Raw genomic sequence first — 16985 nt, forward strand, 5'->3', positions numbered from 1 at the left:
GCGTGGGTGGTAGGTGAATTTGACGTTTCTAGTTATGGAGAACAAGATTTAGAGCCAATAGCTCATTAAAAGTAGTTGAAAAACACTTTCAGGCTTGATCCAGAGCATTTAGTCGAAATACATCCTGTATTTCCTCCTTAATTATTAGTCCGCTCGATCGTTTTATTTCCGTGCCAGAGGAAATGGGATTCGAACCCATGATACACTCTTCTTGTATGTCGATTTAGAAAACCAATGCCTTAAGCTACTCAGCCATACCTCTCCACGTTGTTGATCAAAGTGGAATTGGATGTGTCGGGTTTGGTTGCTTGCCCGAATGAAGGAACTGAATATCCGTAACACAATCTATCTCCTAGCCCTACTCTCTCTCTCTTATTGTTGTCCGGTTGACCAGACAAGCTAGCGTGACTTCCTGCCTTACATAAATGAAAAATATTAATCTGAATACGAATAAAATACGTGTTTAGATAGAGGTGCTGAAGTTGATGGTTAGAGGAATCCTTCTCGACATGCTATGTTTTTTCTACTTCTGGAGAAGAACGTTCAAGCGATTCCTCTGGTTCTACTACCTCCGAAGTAAAATGATGAATCCCCTTTACTTTTTCTCCTCATGGATATGAATATTTTAAGCAATTTTCTATTTCTTCTATATCTAGCAGTGAATCAAGGGGATTCTCCATGACAAGAAGCATCAAACATTAAAGATGTAGGACTTTGCTCACTGTCTCTGTTCAATGTTCATCAAGCCTGAATAGGAAAAGACATTTGGAGTTAGTCTTCAAATTGGACTATTGGAATTTGGAGGTACATTTTCTGTATGTTAGTTTCAATAATTGACTCTTAATTTTTACAGTACAGTTGTTTAATTTTAATTATGTTGAGTAGATATACCGATTCTAACAACTTTACACTTTCTCAGTAGATGCAATTGATATCAAGAAAGTTTTGAAGAAAATAGAAGAAGGTTCCTTTTTTTTTTTGGGTTGAATATCTTATTGTTATGATTATTCGATGGAACTTGGACAATGTTTGAGCTTTATTTTGATCTCACCCATTCAAACTGATCAGAGTTTTATCTGTTTTTAACATATCTTTCCCTCTTAATTTCTTTGCTGAACCAGATATTTTAACATCTCTTTCCCTCTTTACTACTGCAAACTCAACCGTTTACTTAAAATGTTGCAATTTCTCCATGCTTTATCTTTACCACTGAAGGGAGAAAAAAAAAGTTTCGATAGCCTACAATTCATTGATGACATGCACTACAAACATACAGTCTTGTGAACATTCCCCATCTGATTCTTAGTTTGAGCTCTATTTTCGATGTAGTCAATGATACATTCTCTCGTTGCACCCCAAAACACTGGAAAACTTCTCCACAACTTTTAGTTTGTGTTAAAGTTAAAGTAGGGATAAGAATCTAGTGTATGGTCATTTACAATGTCCTATGATCTTCCTGAATGAGTTATTTAAGTGCGTATAGGATCTGTCGGAGGTAGGGGTGTGAGGGAACGAAAGGTGCTCTTGATTTAGTCAATATTAGCAAATAGGATAAACATTTAGGTGAGCGCTTTCTAACTTATGAAATAAGTACTTAAATTTGCCCATGAAATTAGCAAATAAGATAGTTTAAACTCATGAAATATTTACTTTGAGTCCATGAAAAGCAGTTTATACATTTTCTCTAGTTCTTTCTTGTGCTGATTTTAGGAACTAAGATATACATTTAGGTAGCGTTGGTTCACAGTATTTCGTATAGAAAAGTAAGTAATATGTGCTATACTGAAACTAAAACATAAATTATAACAGAATGGCAAAGACAAACTCCTATAGCTCCACTTATTGAATACCTTGCTAAAGTTGACAAACACTTTTCAACATTTTCCTAAGTGTTTCTTCTACACGTTAAATATCCTAACATTTTATGCAGAAAACTCCATGACCATTCGTCCAACTCCAAAATGCATGTCTCTATAAATCTGAAATAAGCAATTCTCCATCTTTTCTTGATGACCAAAGTGCCAAAAAATACCCAAAAGCCAACCAAGTATCCCAAACCAACAACAACAAAGAACCACACTTTCTCAAGTTTATCTTCATCATCAGTTTCTCCTTCGTCATCCGTTCCACTATCAGATGTTTTAGTCCTGTCACCAACACATTCTTTTAGAGGAGGACCACAAAGTGCAGCATTTCCTTGGAAAATTGTTGGATCAACTTTGGTTTGGAACTGAGTACTAGTGGGAATTTTTCCTGTCAACTTATTGTAAGATAAGTTAAAGTGAGTCAGAAAGTCTAAAGTAGCTATGCTTGGTGGGATAGGACCTGACAACTGATTTATTGAAAGATCCAAGGTTTCAACCCATCCTAACTTTCCAATATCTGTCGGTATATTTCCTGTCAAATGGTTCCTGGACAAGTTCAAGGTTCCAAGTTTGTGTAAACTTGTTATCTCTACTGGGATTTCTCCTGACAAATTGTTGCTCGAGAGATCGATACTATTGACCAGGTAAAGGATAGTCTCATAAGAAAGTATTCTTCCTTTCGCCTCCAGGTTCAGTTTCCCTTGATATTGTGCAGCTTCTGCATCAGTTAGCTCAACCTTGAAGGCTTCCAAGTTGCCAAAACATGATGGGATACAACCATATAAGTTGTTTCCTGAAAGGTCCAGTACGTGAAGATTTGAAAGAGTACATATTTGTAAAGGAATAGGGCCAGAAAACCTATTATTCCTTACACTGAGGATTGATAGTGATCTCATTGTTTCTCCTAGCCAAGCTGGGATTAGCCCTAAGAATTGATTGTTACTAAGATCAATGCTAATCATTCTCGTGCAATTTCTCAAACTCAAAGGCAGTTCTCCAGAGAGATTGTTGCCTGAGAGTCTTAAGAACATCAGATAAGATAAAGAACCTAGTGAACCTGGAATTTGGCCAGATAGATGGTTCCCTGACAGATCTATCCAATAAAGATATGGTAGCTTACCCCAGAAATCAGGAATTTGTCCTATAAGTTGGTTATTATCGAGGCCTAAAGTAATCAACTGATTGATATCACCGATGCACAAGGGAATGGTGCCATTTAGGCTGTTCATGGAGATGTCCAAGTCTGTTAAATCGGGAAGTGCTCCGCATATGTTGAGAGGAATAGGTCCTGAAAACAAGTTATCCCTCAAATCCAATATTGTAACATTAGAAGACCATAGTGGGAGAGGTCCCTCGAAGCTATTGGTGTTTAAATCCACATAGGCATCAATGTTGAACTGAAATTTGTTCGGAATTTTCCCTGTCAAGTTGTTGTAAGCCATGTCTAGATTATACAGCTTCAAATCCAACTCTACAAACCAATCTGGTACAACATCGGAAATCCCTGCGGTATTGATTGTTATGCTGGTGAGCTCATTCTGATCCTTCAGCCAATGTGGGAATTTGGGGCCTAATTGGCATGACTGGATAGTCAAGAATGTCAACTTGAATAGAGGAGTCCAACTTGGGTTGATGTTAAATGCCAAGGTAATATTCCTACCAAGTTTCACGCCAATTGAAAATTCTTGCAAGTTAGAAAGATTCAGTAAATGGGCTTCTGTGACAATACCTTCCCACATATTCTCAGAGATATCCAATGAGACCAGCGACGTGAGCTGCCCGATATTTGGGGTGAGGTTCCCAGTCATTTTGTTTGATGTGAGATAGAGCGTCTCCAAGGATGATAAGTGCCCTATAGTTTCAGGTATTGTGCCTGTCAGTGAGTTGTACCTCAGTTGAACATCTTTTAGCTTCCTCAAGTAGCCTAATGTAGCAGGAAGATTCCCAGTTAATGCATTGTGACTCAAGTCCAATGTCTCCAAGCTGTTGATTTGGCATTCTGATAAGGCATCGATGAAATCAGTAATGTCTCCAGTGATGTTGTTGTCGGAGAGGATCAAAGTCTTCAAATTGCATAGCTTCCCCAAGCTTCTTTTGAGTGTCCCATTGGCACCATAGTTGGAAGATAGATCAAGATATTCTAGGGAAGTGAGCTTTGCAAACTCATCAGGCAGTTCACTAAGAATATTGTTGGAGCTTAGGTCAAGATGGACAAGGTTACTAAGTTTGAATATCCATCGAGGGAAAATACTTGAGTTGAAAGCATTGTTGGAAATATCAAGTACCAAAAGGGAAGTAAGATTTAGGGATGGAAGAGAAGATGGAAGGTTTAAAAGTTGACATTGAGGCAAGTGCAACTCCAAGAGAGAAGGAAGATGATTATTGATTGTTAGAAGCCAAGAATTAGTAGCTTTGCTAAGATCTGAACCTCCCAAATTTAAATGTTCCAAAGAAGAAAGTCCTTTCATCCACTCAAGGTTTTTCTCAGCTGGCTGATCCGAGTAGAAACTCAAATCAAGAACTCGCAAATTTGAGAGGTTCCCAAGAAATGGAGATAATGAACCAGAAAAAGAAGCCCCTGAAAGATTGAGATACCTCAATTCTTTGATTTGACCAATGAATTCAGGCACTTGGATTCCTCCAAAATTGTTCATGCTCAAGTCTAAGTATCTCAAGTGTTGTAACTCGAGTAAAGATGGATTAATCTCACCTCCTAATTCATGGTTTCTTGAGAATTTATTCCCGAGATCAATCTTTACGACGTTTCCGCTCTTGTTATCACAGCTTACACCAAGCCATTGACAACATTCTCGATCATCAACCCAAGAAGATAGCCTGCCAGAAGGATCTGTGAGATTTTCTTTAAGCTTTAGCAGTGCATTCTTCTCTGTTTCAGTGCAAATGCTTACACTAGTGGTGCCAGCAGAGGAAACAAAGTGATAATCTATGCAAGTGACATACAAAAGTTGAAATAACAATATGAGAAAGATATGTTGAAATGAGTTGCTCTCCATATTTGCTTGTTGTGAATGAACAAGGAAGGAAAATCTCTTGTCATTTATAGGCATAAAAGTTGGAAAAATTAAGACTGTCAATTGACCATAATAATTTGGAAGTCCATGAGTGCATGTACCTAGGAAAGAGTCTTAGTCTTTGTGGTGTAAAAGTCAATAAGTCTTCTGATGGTGGACTGATGGACTGGTGTCCAAGTCAATAACACTAAAGAATCAATTGACTGGCTAAGTATTTCCCATACCTACTGTTGCATCCAAAATTTCACTAAAGTGTTTGCTATGCAACATATCTTAGGCTACTTAACTCAATGTTGTTTTAGGCTACGTAGTACCTTTCCCTTTGATAATAATCGAACCTCCTAACTCATTCTCTTGTTTTCACAGACCGTTTCGGAGTCAATTTTTCCTTCTCCCAAAATGTAAACATAGATCAAAATTTCGGTAAACTCAAAAAGAGTTTTTTGAAAATATTTTGGAGTCGTCACCCAATACAAATAAAGGGAGGGATCGTCTTAATAAGTATGTAAGGCTACTTAGCTAACTTATTTTTTTCCTTTCTAGAAAGAGTTTGATTTGTGTTTAGAACATTTTGGGAAAAGGAAAAATTGACTCCAAATCAGTTTACAAAATCCGGAGAATGAGTTAGGAGGTTGTATTATCCGAGAGAAAAGTGTGAGGCGTCCCTTCAGATTTGTGTGATATGCATTTACATTCCGATTTAAGTTGATTAATTAAAGTTTAGACTAAGGTATCCTATACATTAAATTACTATCCTGTATAATCACCTTTTTTTTTTGGGTGGGGGAATGTGGAGCCACTGTTCAGCTATGTAATCTGTTCTTAAATCATGAAAGGCATTAAATGGGCCATGCCAAGGTCTGTGGTGGAGCAATTAGCTTGCTGGAACAACACATATGGTTTATTTTGAAGATAAGTCTAGTAATGTGGAAAATTATCTCAACTTGCATATGGTGGAAGACTTGGAAAGTTGGAAGGAAAAAAACACAAGATGCTTTGAAGAAGTCTACTGATGTGCAGAAAATCAGGATGCAATATTTTATTTTTCAGGGGTTAATAGCATTTTTGGTCCCTCAATTATTGATAAATTCAAATCTTAACCCTTGTGTTATCTGACTAAGCATATTTGACCTGCAACTAATTAAAACATGGACTTTTGATACTTTGCTTATGAATATTCACAAATTTACCATGATTACCAATTGGTATATTACTTAATTCCACATATGGTATGTTAAGTTTGTACCATTACTCTATATTTAACAGTAATATGAAAGTCAAACTATAATAGTCGTAAAGAAAGAAACATGACGTCTTTCAGATCTTTCAAGAGTGACATATAAATTGAAAGAAGAGAGTAACTAAAAATATTGCTTCATAGGAAGGTAGTTCTTAGCAATGGCTTTTATCATCACTTGGCTTTACGTACCTCGCACACCTCGGATGATGATTCCACCTGAACTGAGCTTCACGCGACAATTCCATACAATGTCATGATTAAGCTTCACACGACGATTCCACTCTGATGCCACTTTTCACTCCACCCAAAATTATCATATAGTAAAGTTATCCACGCTTCGCGCGGTAATAAGAGACACAAATGATATTTAAAATATTTTTTATAAATTAGTTGAGATAGAAGAGATAATATTTTCTAGTTGTATGCATTAAAAATCAATTCTAATATTGCTGAAATCAAATGAAAATGACTGATTTCAATTAAGACTTTTTAAATTAAGCAAAGCAACTCGTCAAAAGGAGGGGGGGGGGGGGGGGGGGGGGGTAAGTGGAAGAGTGATCCATGTACCAAAGCCAAGAAGCAAAGAAATCGAAAAAGGAGAAAGACAAATTCAGTCATGTATGCCTGTAATAAGGGAAGATTGTTTCTTCTTGCTACTCATTATTTTCCGCAAGAACATTACAAGATACTCCCTTCACATAAATATTTAATATGGAGTAAAATATTGTCTAACCAAACACTTTCAAATTCTTTTTCTTTTTCTAACTACAATAACATTTCAAGAAATTTTCTTCTTTCACATGATTAGTATGAAGTAAAAAATGAAGATGTTCTATTCAAGAAGTTTGAACTTATGATATTACTATTAGACTGTAAATCGTGACAACTCCTAATTCATCATCATGCTTATTTACTCGATTATAGAGAAGTAAATAAAACTAAATACTACTTCTTAGATCTTTACATCAAAGCATAATAAGGACATAAAGATGTGATAAAGATGATCAAGAGGAAAGAGTGAACGAAAAATTCTCTAATTTTAACATTTTTATTTACAAACAGCGACACATCAAAAAAAAGAAAGATATGATTGAATTATAATAACATACAAAGAGAATGTATCTATGAGGAGAAAACGTAAACACATTACACATACACCATTATCAATTACAGAAGTATTCTAATTGGCAAATGAAAGAAAATTAGACTAAGGGAGAAAATGGCCAAGGCCTAAACTCGTAGCAACTCATTTTTTCTTCTTCTTATAATTCAAAAGAATCTACCAAGTTGTGATTCTAGAATTGCATTTTAAGAAAAGAAATCCAAATTGTGCACTTACTTTGATATTATAAGAGAAAACAGATGTTCCTTGGGCCTCCAACGAATATTGTTTTGTTTAAAAGGTTGGATCTATTATATTCCTTAAAGTCCTTAATTGACACATAACTACATGATGAAACTTCTTTACTAAAAAAATAGAGCAGTCATTCTAAGTGATTAAGTGAAGACCTAATTATCACTCTCATGCATGTTTAACCATAGGTTCAAACCGAGATAGAACGAATGCTACGAAAAGAAAAGTCGCCATAGGCGACAAAGGCGAGTTCCTTTTCTTCCCTTTTTTTTTTTTGTGAGTCGAATGTAGCCCAAGACGCTGTCATGAATACATGCTCGGGTATGGGTGAGTCTTGCATGAGAGTCAAGCATTTTCATCATGTGCAACAGGTAAAAATAAAATACAAATTAGAAAAGAGCATCTAACTCTTAATAAAAAAGGAAATGTATAAATCTAAAAACCCCTCGTCTTCTAATTTAGCGCAGCAAACAAAGAGATCAAACTATGTCAACGATACATTCTTATATCGATGCCTAAGCATATTGTTCACATAGCAATATTGTAAGAGAAAGAAATAAAATATTCCCTAGTTTTGCTTAGCATCTTTAGGGAATGCATTCTTATATCTTGACAAAACCTCACATGGACATCATAGATACTTCAAATTCGAAAAGTGATTTAGTTCATGTGCTGAGCTGCTGGCCATGTATTTTGATGAAGGGTGTTAATCCACGAAGCACTGACAGGAAATGATTTTCTCAGAGGATAGGGAATAACCTTTTTAAAGTGTTGTTAGGTGGAAATATCTGATCAAAGTGCTGGATTGATTGAGGGTGATGAATGAAGTTTGGAGAAGGATTCTAGCATGGTAAAATTATCTGTCAAAACGAAAGCAAAGAACAAGGTGTTGCACCCTATTTTTATAAAGGCTAAACAAAGTACAATTAATGGGGCTCTAAAAGGTTAATTAGAGTACAGAGTCGTCACCTAGCATTTGAGGTATACTAGGATACCTATAAATTATTAATGTATGCAGCTTAAAAATGGGCTGCGAAAATAAGTGAGATTCTAGGGAAGGGTTCAAATTATTCCGAAGGGAAGGTGTCAAGCATCCTTCAGAATCCACAAAATGTGGCTCCCGGCTGGACCTGATTTAACTAGACGAGGGGTATACAAAATGATTGGTTATTATTTACAGAAATATTAAAGAATTTGAGCAAAAAATGATGAACATGAATGTTGATGTAATAAAAGAGAATAAACATTTGCATGCGTATGAAAATATGTATTATAAGATCAATAAATAAAATATGTAAAAAACGTTTTTTGATGAACAAATATTTAATGAATGTATATTGAAAATTAACGTTTAAAGAATAAAAAAAGAGTAAATTTATTATTTAAATATAATATACAAAGAAGCTTCAGAGGATGGAACAAAACTTCTAATGAATAAATAGCTAATAAATTTTGACTAAAGAGTAAATCTAGTATGAAAAAAAATTATTTACAAGTCAATAAAAAACATGATTAGAGTGACTTACAACTCTATCTTTAAGAGAATATAGCATGAACGTATTTGTTCTACATTAACTGATTTGCTTTTGAATAAACAGAAGATTAAAAAATACATGTGAGATAAAAATCAATCAAAAAGTTTCTACAAATCAATTAACTTTATTATATGAAAAGGTATAAAGATTGCACATGACACTCTTCTAAGCCCAAATTTATTGGATTTAACGTGAGCCAACTAATTTTAATTAGCTACGTACATACGCCTAATTAATTAACTAATTATGAGATCACATTCTAAAAGGTAAATATTGAGGTAAACAACCCTAATTATTTACTAAAGTGTGCCAAGCAATTAAATTAAAAGTCCAGCTAAACATGTTAACTATAAAAATATTAGCAGCTACAAATAATAAGTGAGCAAGTAAATATATAATCTCCTCCTTTTAACCCGAGAGTAACGTTTTCACTTATTTTATGCTTTCTACAATTTGAAGAACGCAAAAATAAAAATAAACAGAGAATCCGAGAAGTTGTTTGAACTTCTTTCGAGCATCATCTTCGGAAAGTAACTTTGGATACCTACATAAGACATAGTAAAAATGTTAATAATGGGTAAATATTTATCAAAATGAATTAAGAAAATGATAATATATATATATATATATATATATATATATATATATATATATATATATATATATATATATATATATATATATATTGCGATTTAAAATAAAAATCCGTCTATGTGCAGGGAGGGCCTCGAAAATCGACGAAAATTTCTTCATCGGCCCAAAAAGTATAGAATGTATACAATATCCATAAACCAGCAAATATTTAAAAAAAAAAAAAATCAGTTCCCCCCCACCCCCCACCCCCAAATATCCCTTTTCAAAAAATGCATATGTGCAAAGTATTTAACAAATGAAAAACATGTCAAAAATAAAAACAATAAATAAACAAAAATGCCAAGTATGCAGTAAAAGAGAAATGAAAATAAACAGTAGAACACCAGGATTATAATGTATGTAGTTGTGTTTGAATAGTGGTAATATATATATATATAGCAATACATGCCCGTGCGATGCACGGGTCGAACATATCTATTCACTTTAATTAGCCAGTCTTTAAGGTTTGTATTTTGAAAATAACTTTTAAAAACATTCTAATTGTTATTATAAATAGCAACATATATAAAATGTATTTTATGTACCATCACTTTAGTTATAATTAAAAAATGGAGTTGATGGAATTAAGTCTTTGTGTTGGAAAGAATTGGACTTTTTTCTCATTATCATGATAATGAAAGTTGTTCATCGATGTAAAAAAGAAAATTAGTAAGAATATGAGGGAAAAGTAATATTTTGATTCTAAATTTTTTCTTTTAAATTCTTTAATATCTTATATGTATACCGACAGGTTGATATCCATTTCAATTAAGTAACTGTTCAGATCCAAACATAAGAACCATTGCTATATATATTGGATTTTTTAAAAGCAAAACTAATAAAATATTTTTATTAAATTAATTAAAAAATATATTATAATTTTTTATGTTAACAATTATAGATAAAACAAATTGTTACAAAGAAATCAAAATTAGAAAAATATATGTTATATCGTAAATCAGCAAATTTTAATTCTGAAATGAAAATATAAAGTAATACATTTTATAAATGTAAAGAAAAAATAATCAGAGACCGCAAATGAGAGTAAATAAGTAAAGTATTGACAAAGAAGAAAAACGGGGATAAAAGTCACTCCCTTCCTTCACTTTTACTTGTCAACGTCAACATATCAAGAAAAGAAAAAAATTCTTCTACTTATTTTACCCTCTCATTTTCAAATCATTTTCTAAGGCTATTGAGACTATACATTATAAAGCCGCAAACCTGCCGATGTAACAAATTTCACTCTTCATCTGATTTATTATCAGGCTTTTTATTGGCAAAGACAGGTTGATGAAAATTCTTGACATAGAGCAAATCTTCCATTTTGCCCTTCCAAATGGCATAATTTATGCCACTCAAAGTAATCATTCTACTAGTGTTGGCTTCCATCGTTTATCACAAATACAAATACTATTTTATTCGAAGACCAAAGTAATTCTTTTCTGATGTGGAAGTTCAGACTGTGCTGCAACCACAGAGCATACTCAGACAGAACCTTGGCTCTGATACCACTTGTTGGGAATAAAATAGACCCGCAAAAATAATATTCACGATATTAGTGATAAACGCGGAACACTAACTTATAGTTAAATCAGCAAGAATAAAATGCAGCAATAATGACACCAAGATTTTACGTGGAAACCCTTCTGAATAAGGGAAAAACCACGGCCAAAAGGAGCAGCTGATATTACTATAGCAAAGAATTTTACACTGTGTAGTAACGAGTACAAATACTCCTAAGACCACTACACCCTCAAAAAGAAAAACACTCTTTTGATTTTTCCCACCTCACTACAATATCACTCACACTCTATTTTTCTTCACAGACTATTTTCTTACAGTCTATGGAATACCTCACTTTGCTCTCACTCAGATGTATTGTCTGAGATTTTGGGTGCATTGCAAATGAGAAACTTTGCTCTATTTATAGCAGAGAATTATCTATGATGAGGTAAGCGCTTACATCAAGAAAATGTGAACAAAGAAATTGGCTTGTTAGCCAAGTCCACAATTGTTGCCAATGTATAATTTGTCAAAGGAAGAAAATCTTCCTTCCTTAAAATATGGGATAGGGGACTGGACCCGCAAAACAAAATTCAATGCTGAAAATAACCAAAAAAAAAAAAAAAAAAGTTGAATTAACAGAAATATCTCCTTGATTCACTCTATTCTAATTGATTAGAAGCTCAAATTACAACTCAAACAGAAGGAAAACTGCACCAATCCTTGTAGAATACTAAAGAATTCAGAAACAATTACTAGAATTAAGAACAACAAATGAACTAAAGCATTGAATTAATTCGATCCGCAAACAAATTTCAATGCTGGAATAACAGAAATAGCACCTTGATTCACTTGTTTGATATTGATAATAAGCTCAAAGTAACAACTCAAACAGAAGGAAACTGCAGCGATCCTTGTAGAAAAACCAAAAATAGAACAAACAATCAGGGGAGACGCCAGTAAGGGCGAAGGGGGTATCCGAACCCCCTTTGGTGAAAAATTACAGGGGGTTCATCCGAACCCCTTCAGTGAAAAATTACACGGTATATACAAGGTGAAAATTATCTTTTATGTAGATATAGTAGACGTTGAACCCCCTTGACTTCGTCGTTTGTCTACGTCTTTATATTTTTGAACCCCCTTATTTAAAATCCTAGTTTCGCCACTGCAAACAATTTACTCGAATTAAGAACAACAAATGAACTTCAACATTGAATTAATTGGATCCACAATCAAAACTTAACGCTGAAATAACAGAATAATACCAAACGACTGTGCTAATTACTTCATTGATATTGATTTCAACCTAAAAAATAACAACTCAAAAAGAAGGAAAATTGCAGCGATCCTTGTGGAAAAAACTAAAAGTTAAGAAACAACTACTCGAATCTAGAACAAACATATGAACTTCTGAATTAAGAGCTAATGATTAAAAACACACCTGGAGTATCACTTTTTGTGAGCTTCCTACATTAATGATTAGATGTTTGCGTTTTCTGCCTGAACTATCACCAACTATTTTTTACAAAACACACCTCAAAGCTGATTAGACCATGTGTTTGAATATAATCGCCAAAAGGCTCATGACTGCTTAATTTGCCCATAAAATTTCGTCCACATGGCAGCTTACTTATTAACTTCGAGGTGTGATTTGATAAATATTCCCTTTATCCCAATTTATGTGATACACTTTCCTTTTTAGTTTGCCCCAAAAAGAATGATACATTTCCTTATTTGACAACAATTTAACTTTAAACTTTACCTGTACGCTTAACCAGATGATCTATAACTACACAAATATCTTTAGTTTAAAATCAAGATTCAAAAGTCTTCCTTTATTTTTTAAACTCCGTGCTCAGTCAAACTATATCATATAAATTGAGACGGAGGAAGTAGTTGCTGATAGTTCATGTAGAAAACAAATACACTTAAAACACTTAATAAATTAGATAGGAAACTCGCAAAAAAGTGATATTGTCACATGTATTTTTTTGACCATTATATCAATTAAGAACAACAAATCATGACCTTTAGCATGAATTAATTAATTCGACCCACAAACTATGCCATTAATTAATGCAACAGAAACGTGAAGAAGAAATGTAGAAGACGTGAATTTAGAGAAATAAAAATAAAAAAATAAAAAATAAAAAGGGAAATTACAAAATTCAGTTATCAATAACTGATTTCAATTTCGACATCAACTCTATTTATACTATACGTGGATTAATTCTGAACTATGGATTTGCTAGCTTTTAATCTGGTCGGCTGGTTAGAGGTCATAATAGTAATAGCAGCAAGATCTCTCCTTAAGTTTAAACTTCAGTCGTTGATGCAATCCCCCTTTTGTTTAACATAGAAAAAGGAGTTTTATAGGTCAGGTATTGGATGAGATAGGAGGTATTTTTTTTGGGTTGCATTTAATATTTTCTATTTTCTTTTTATATGTAAAATCTTTAAAAAATTAGGTGCCACTTCATTAAGGGTTTGATTGGAAAGCCACCCATGTGATCATGTTTGTCACGCTCAATAACTATATGATCAGCATGTAATTAGTGTAATTGGAGATCGTAATTAAACTCTTCAATTCTCAAGGGGGTTGAGAATTGAGTGTAATTACAAGGTTACTTCTTAATTTATTTTTATTTTAATATTTTTATTTCTTTTTTATTTTTACTTTTTTTTTTACATTATTTATCTTTCATTTTCTTTCATCTCATTTTCCAACTTTCTTGTGATTCCATGTAATTGTTTTTTTTTTAATTTCTTATTTATTTTTTCTTCATTTAGCGTAACCGCGTCATTAATTTAGTTTATGAAACTACACCTCCTAATATTAGAAAAAATAAGTCATAAACAAACTTGTAACGAGTGATGACATTAAAGTAGATTTTCGTTGTTGAATGAGGTTATAGATTTATGTTTTCCTTTTCTTATGAATTATATTTACTTAAGTTATATTGGAGCTTATTTTATTTTATATTGAAATTTGACATACGAGTATTATGTTTTAAAAAATAGATTTTGAATTTATGTTGTATTTTTAGTTTCAATTTATTAACAGTCAATAGATAAGTGAATGGATGAATAAATAAAAAAAGTCATAATTAATAGATAACATAAGTGCAGAAGTCTTAACTATTACACCCCTAAAATCTGAAAGTCATCGTATAAGGACTCTAACCAATCATGTCTAAAGAATAAAGAATATCTCAAATGTAATAACAAATAATGTCTATAATGAAAATAGACATCTGGACAGAGAGATCTTTAGGTGGCATGGCATGGATAAAAGCTCACCCTCGGATCTGATCGAGCAAACTATCTTCAAGCTAGAGATGTAGTCTGGATGAAATCTCTGGAACACAATCTACACTCAACAAGGTGCAGCAAGGTAGTATCAGTACAAACACTATGTACTGGTAAGCATCATAGGACGACTAAGATTAATTCACGCATATAAGTATAAAATCAACAGAATAAACAGATAGACACTTAATACTCAAGTCCAAGTCACAGAACATTTCATAACAGAGTCACAGCCTAAGATGAAGCTTCTAAACCACAAGTATGTCAAGTTTCAATAATCTCACCTGATAATCACAAGTCCAAGTTCCTTCCCTAGGTAGGGTCACTAATCAACAATTTAACTCAGTCAATGGTCATATTTATATCACAATAGGCATTCAACTTCCATACCAAAATCAGGGACAAGCGAGCATATAATAATGCAGAATAAAATGTAATGATGTGCAATGCAGAATATGATGACGTGCAATGCAATGCAATGCCATGCACTGGCCAATCACTCGAACTGTACACACATGCTAACTGATGCCATTGCTCAGTAGTCATGAGCTGCAGGGGCCCCATAGTGTCCATGTATCACTCGTTCCGGATTCACTCCTCGGACCCGAGCATAAACCTCCGCTCCTAAACGAACCTCGAACGCGGTCCATATCAATGTACCTCTCTGTATCACGTATCACCAAGAAGCTCCACTTTTCTATATATTATCATCAACAATAAATCATACATCAAGTTTTCATCTACGTACTGTCATAAGTTTATATCACAATTCAAGCCTAAACTCATTATCCTTCCTTTCTCTAATAATATATGTCACAATAAGAGAGAACTGAGTACAACACGATAATTTAGGCAATAAGTCTAATCGCAATAATAGGGCAACAAGCCACCATCAACAACAATCAACCTAATAGAAATCCATCCCGAATCACCACAGTATGAATACAACTAAACCTCACATTTCAGTACATAACGTGATGGCGACGAGCCCACAAAATCAGAAGTTATACCAACCTAGCTAATATCCAACCAAAACACCATGTCCGAAGACCTAATCATGCTTTCTCCCATCAATTCTACACAATTCATACGTTTCGCTAATCAAAGTCTAACTAAAATAAGCCATAACCTACCTCGAATGCAGAATAGGAGCCACGATCTACTCCACACTAGCCTTCTATTTCCGAAGCGGCTCATAACGGTCAAAGTCTAACAATATGATGCTAAGTAAGTAACAAACCATGTATTTAAACAAGAACAACAATTCGAGGAAAAAGACCCACTTACTTCTACCCTTTTTCAATGGATGAAACCATCCTTTAATGGTGAATTTATTATAACTTCTATCTCTACAATCATTAACCTTCAATTCATGGGTTTCTAATCAATTTTACCCTTTTAAACAGATTTTAGGACTTTCCATTTTTATTAGAACCCTAAGTCTCAACATGCAATTTCAACCATAAGAAATCAAATTCCCTTCCTAGAAAGTTGTAATCTATACTTTTAGATCATTAATCAACAACAAAATCAACAACCCACCAATTGTTTAAGGACTTACTATTCTAGGGTTCTAGGATTTTTACCCACCATTGATGGACCTTAAACTAATCATGGAACTTGAAGAAGAAAGGAAAAGAAACAAATAAGGGTGGAGACTTACCCTCCAAGGTGCTTTCACCGATGAATGGAATGAAGTTTGCCTCCTTCTCTCTTGAAAACTGACTTTGGGGTCTTGGGGGTAATGGGTAGGAGAAGTTGGGGTATTAAAATAGGGCTTTCTGCCCCCTGTTGGTCACTGCAGCAGCCAGTTGGTCGCTGCAGTGGTCCCGCTATGGCGGCCCTTTGGTCGCTGTCGGCGGCCAGTTGGAACAGTCCGCGCTAAAATGGTCATAACTCCCTCATCCGAAGGCGAAACGCGACAATTCTTTTTGCAATGGCTTCGTGATTTTGATATGGATCTATTGTTTCAAACCTCACTCAAAACAAAGGTCGTTTGATTAATCTAGAGTCATTTCTATCCACAGACCTACGGTGAAAACATCGAATAAGAGCGCGACAAAACGCAAACCCATCTGAAACTCTTCGGAACCTCACCAAAATTTGTGGACAAGCTCAAAATCGTCATATTAACTTGTTGGAACTTCTAAAATATTGACACGGGGTCATCTTAACCCCGCGTTGACCGTGGTCAACTCTAACTCGCTAACTTAACTAGCTTCTCTATCAATGACTCAATTCACACTCGAACCTTGCGGAAACCAACCCAATGACTTCATTTATTCATAGATCATACTAACAGGAGTTGGGGACGGGTCAACAAGGTTAAATGGGTTAAAACACTATAATAACTAAACGGGTCGTTACAAAACTATACACTATTTATACACTGTGTACATATTTTGTAAACTAGATTAGCTATTGTTTTCCCTTTTTATATTGGGTTATATTTAATATTTTCTATTTTTTGGTTTAAAGCTCTTAAAAAAATTAGGTGCCACCTCATTAAAA

The 16985-nt window shown here is 34.1% G+C and overlaps 1 protein-coding gene across 1 annotated transcript; it reads right to left on the reverse strand.

The window, feature by feature from the left end:
* Positions 1-1668: 1668 nt before the first annotated feature.
* LOC132602916 (receptor-like protein EIX2) lies at positions 1669-4890 on the reverse strand. Its single transcript, XM_060315729.1, has one exon. It carries the CDS (start codon positions 4877-4879, stop codon positions 1886-1888), a length of 2994 nt encoding a protein of 997 aa, XP_060171712.1. The 5' UTR covers positions 4880-4890; the 3' UTR covers positions 1669-1885.
* Between the last annotated feature and the right edge of the window lie 12095 nt (positions 4891-16985).

This window comes from Lycium barbarum, chromosome 7 (genome assembly GCF_019175385.1).
Source record: "Lycium barbarum isolate Lr01 chromosome 7, ASM1917538v2, whole genome shotgun sequence".
NCBI classification, from domain to species: Eukaryota; Viridiplantae; Streptophyta; class Magnoliopsida; order Solanales; family Solanaceae; genus Lycium; species Lycium barbarum.

Excerpts from the sequence above, each read along its gene's own strand:
- LOC132602916 (XM_060315729.1), bottom strand. The coding sequence starts at position 4,879 with ATGGAGAGCAACTCATTTCAACATATCTTTCTCATATTGTTATTTCAA.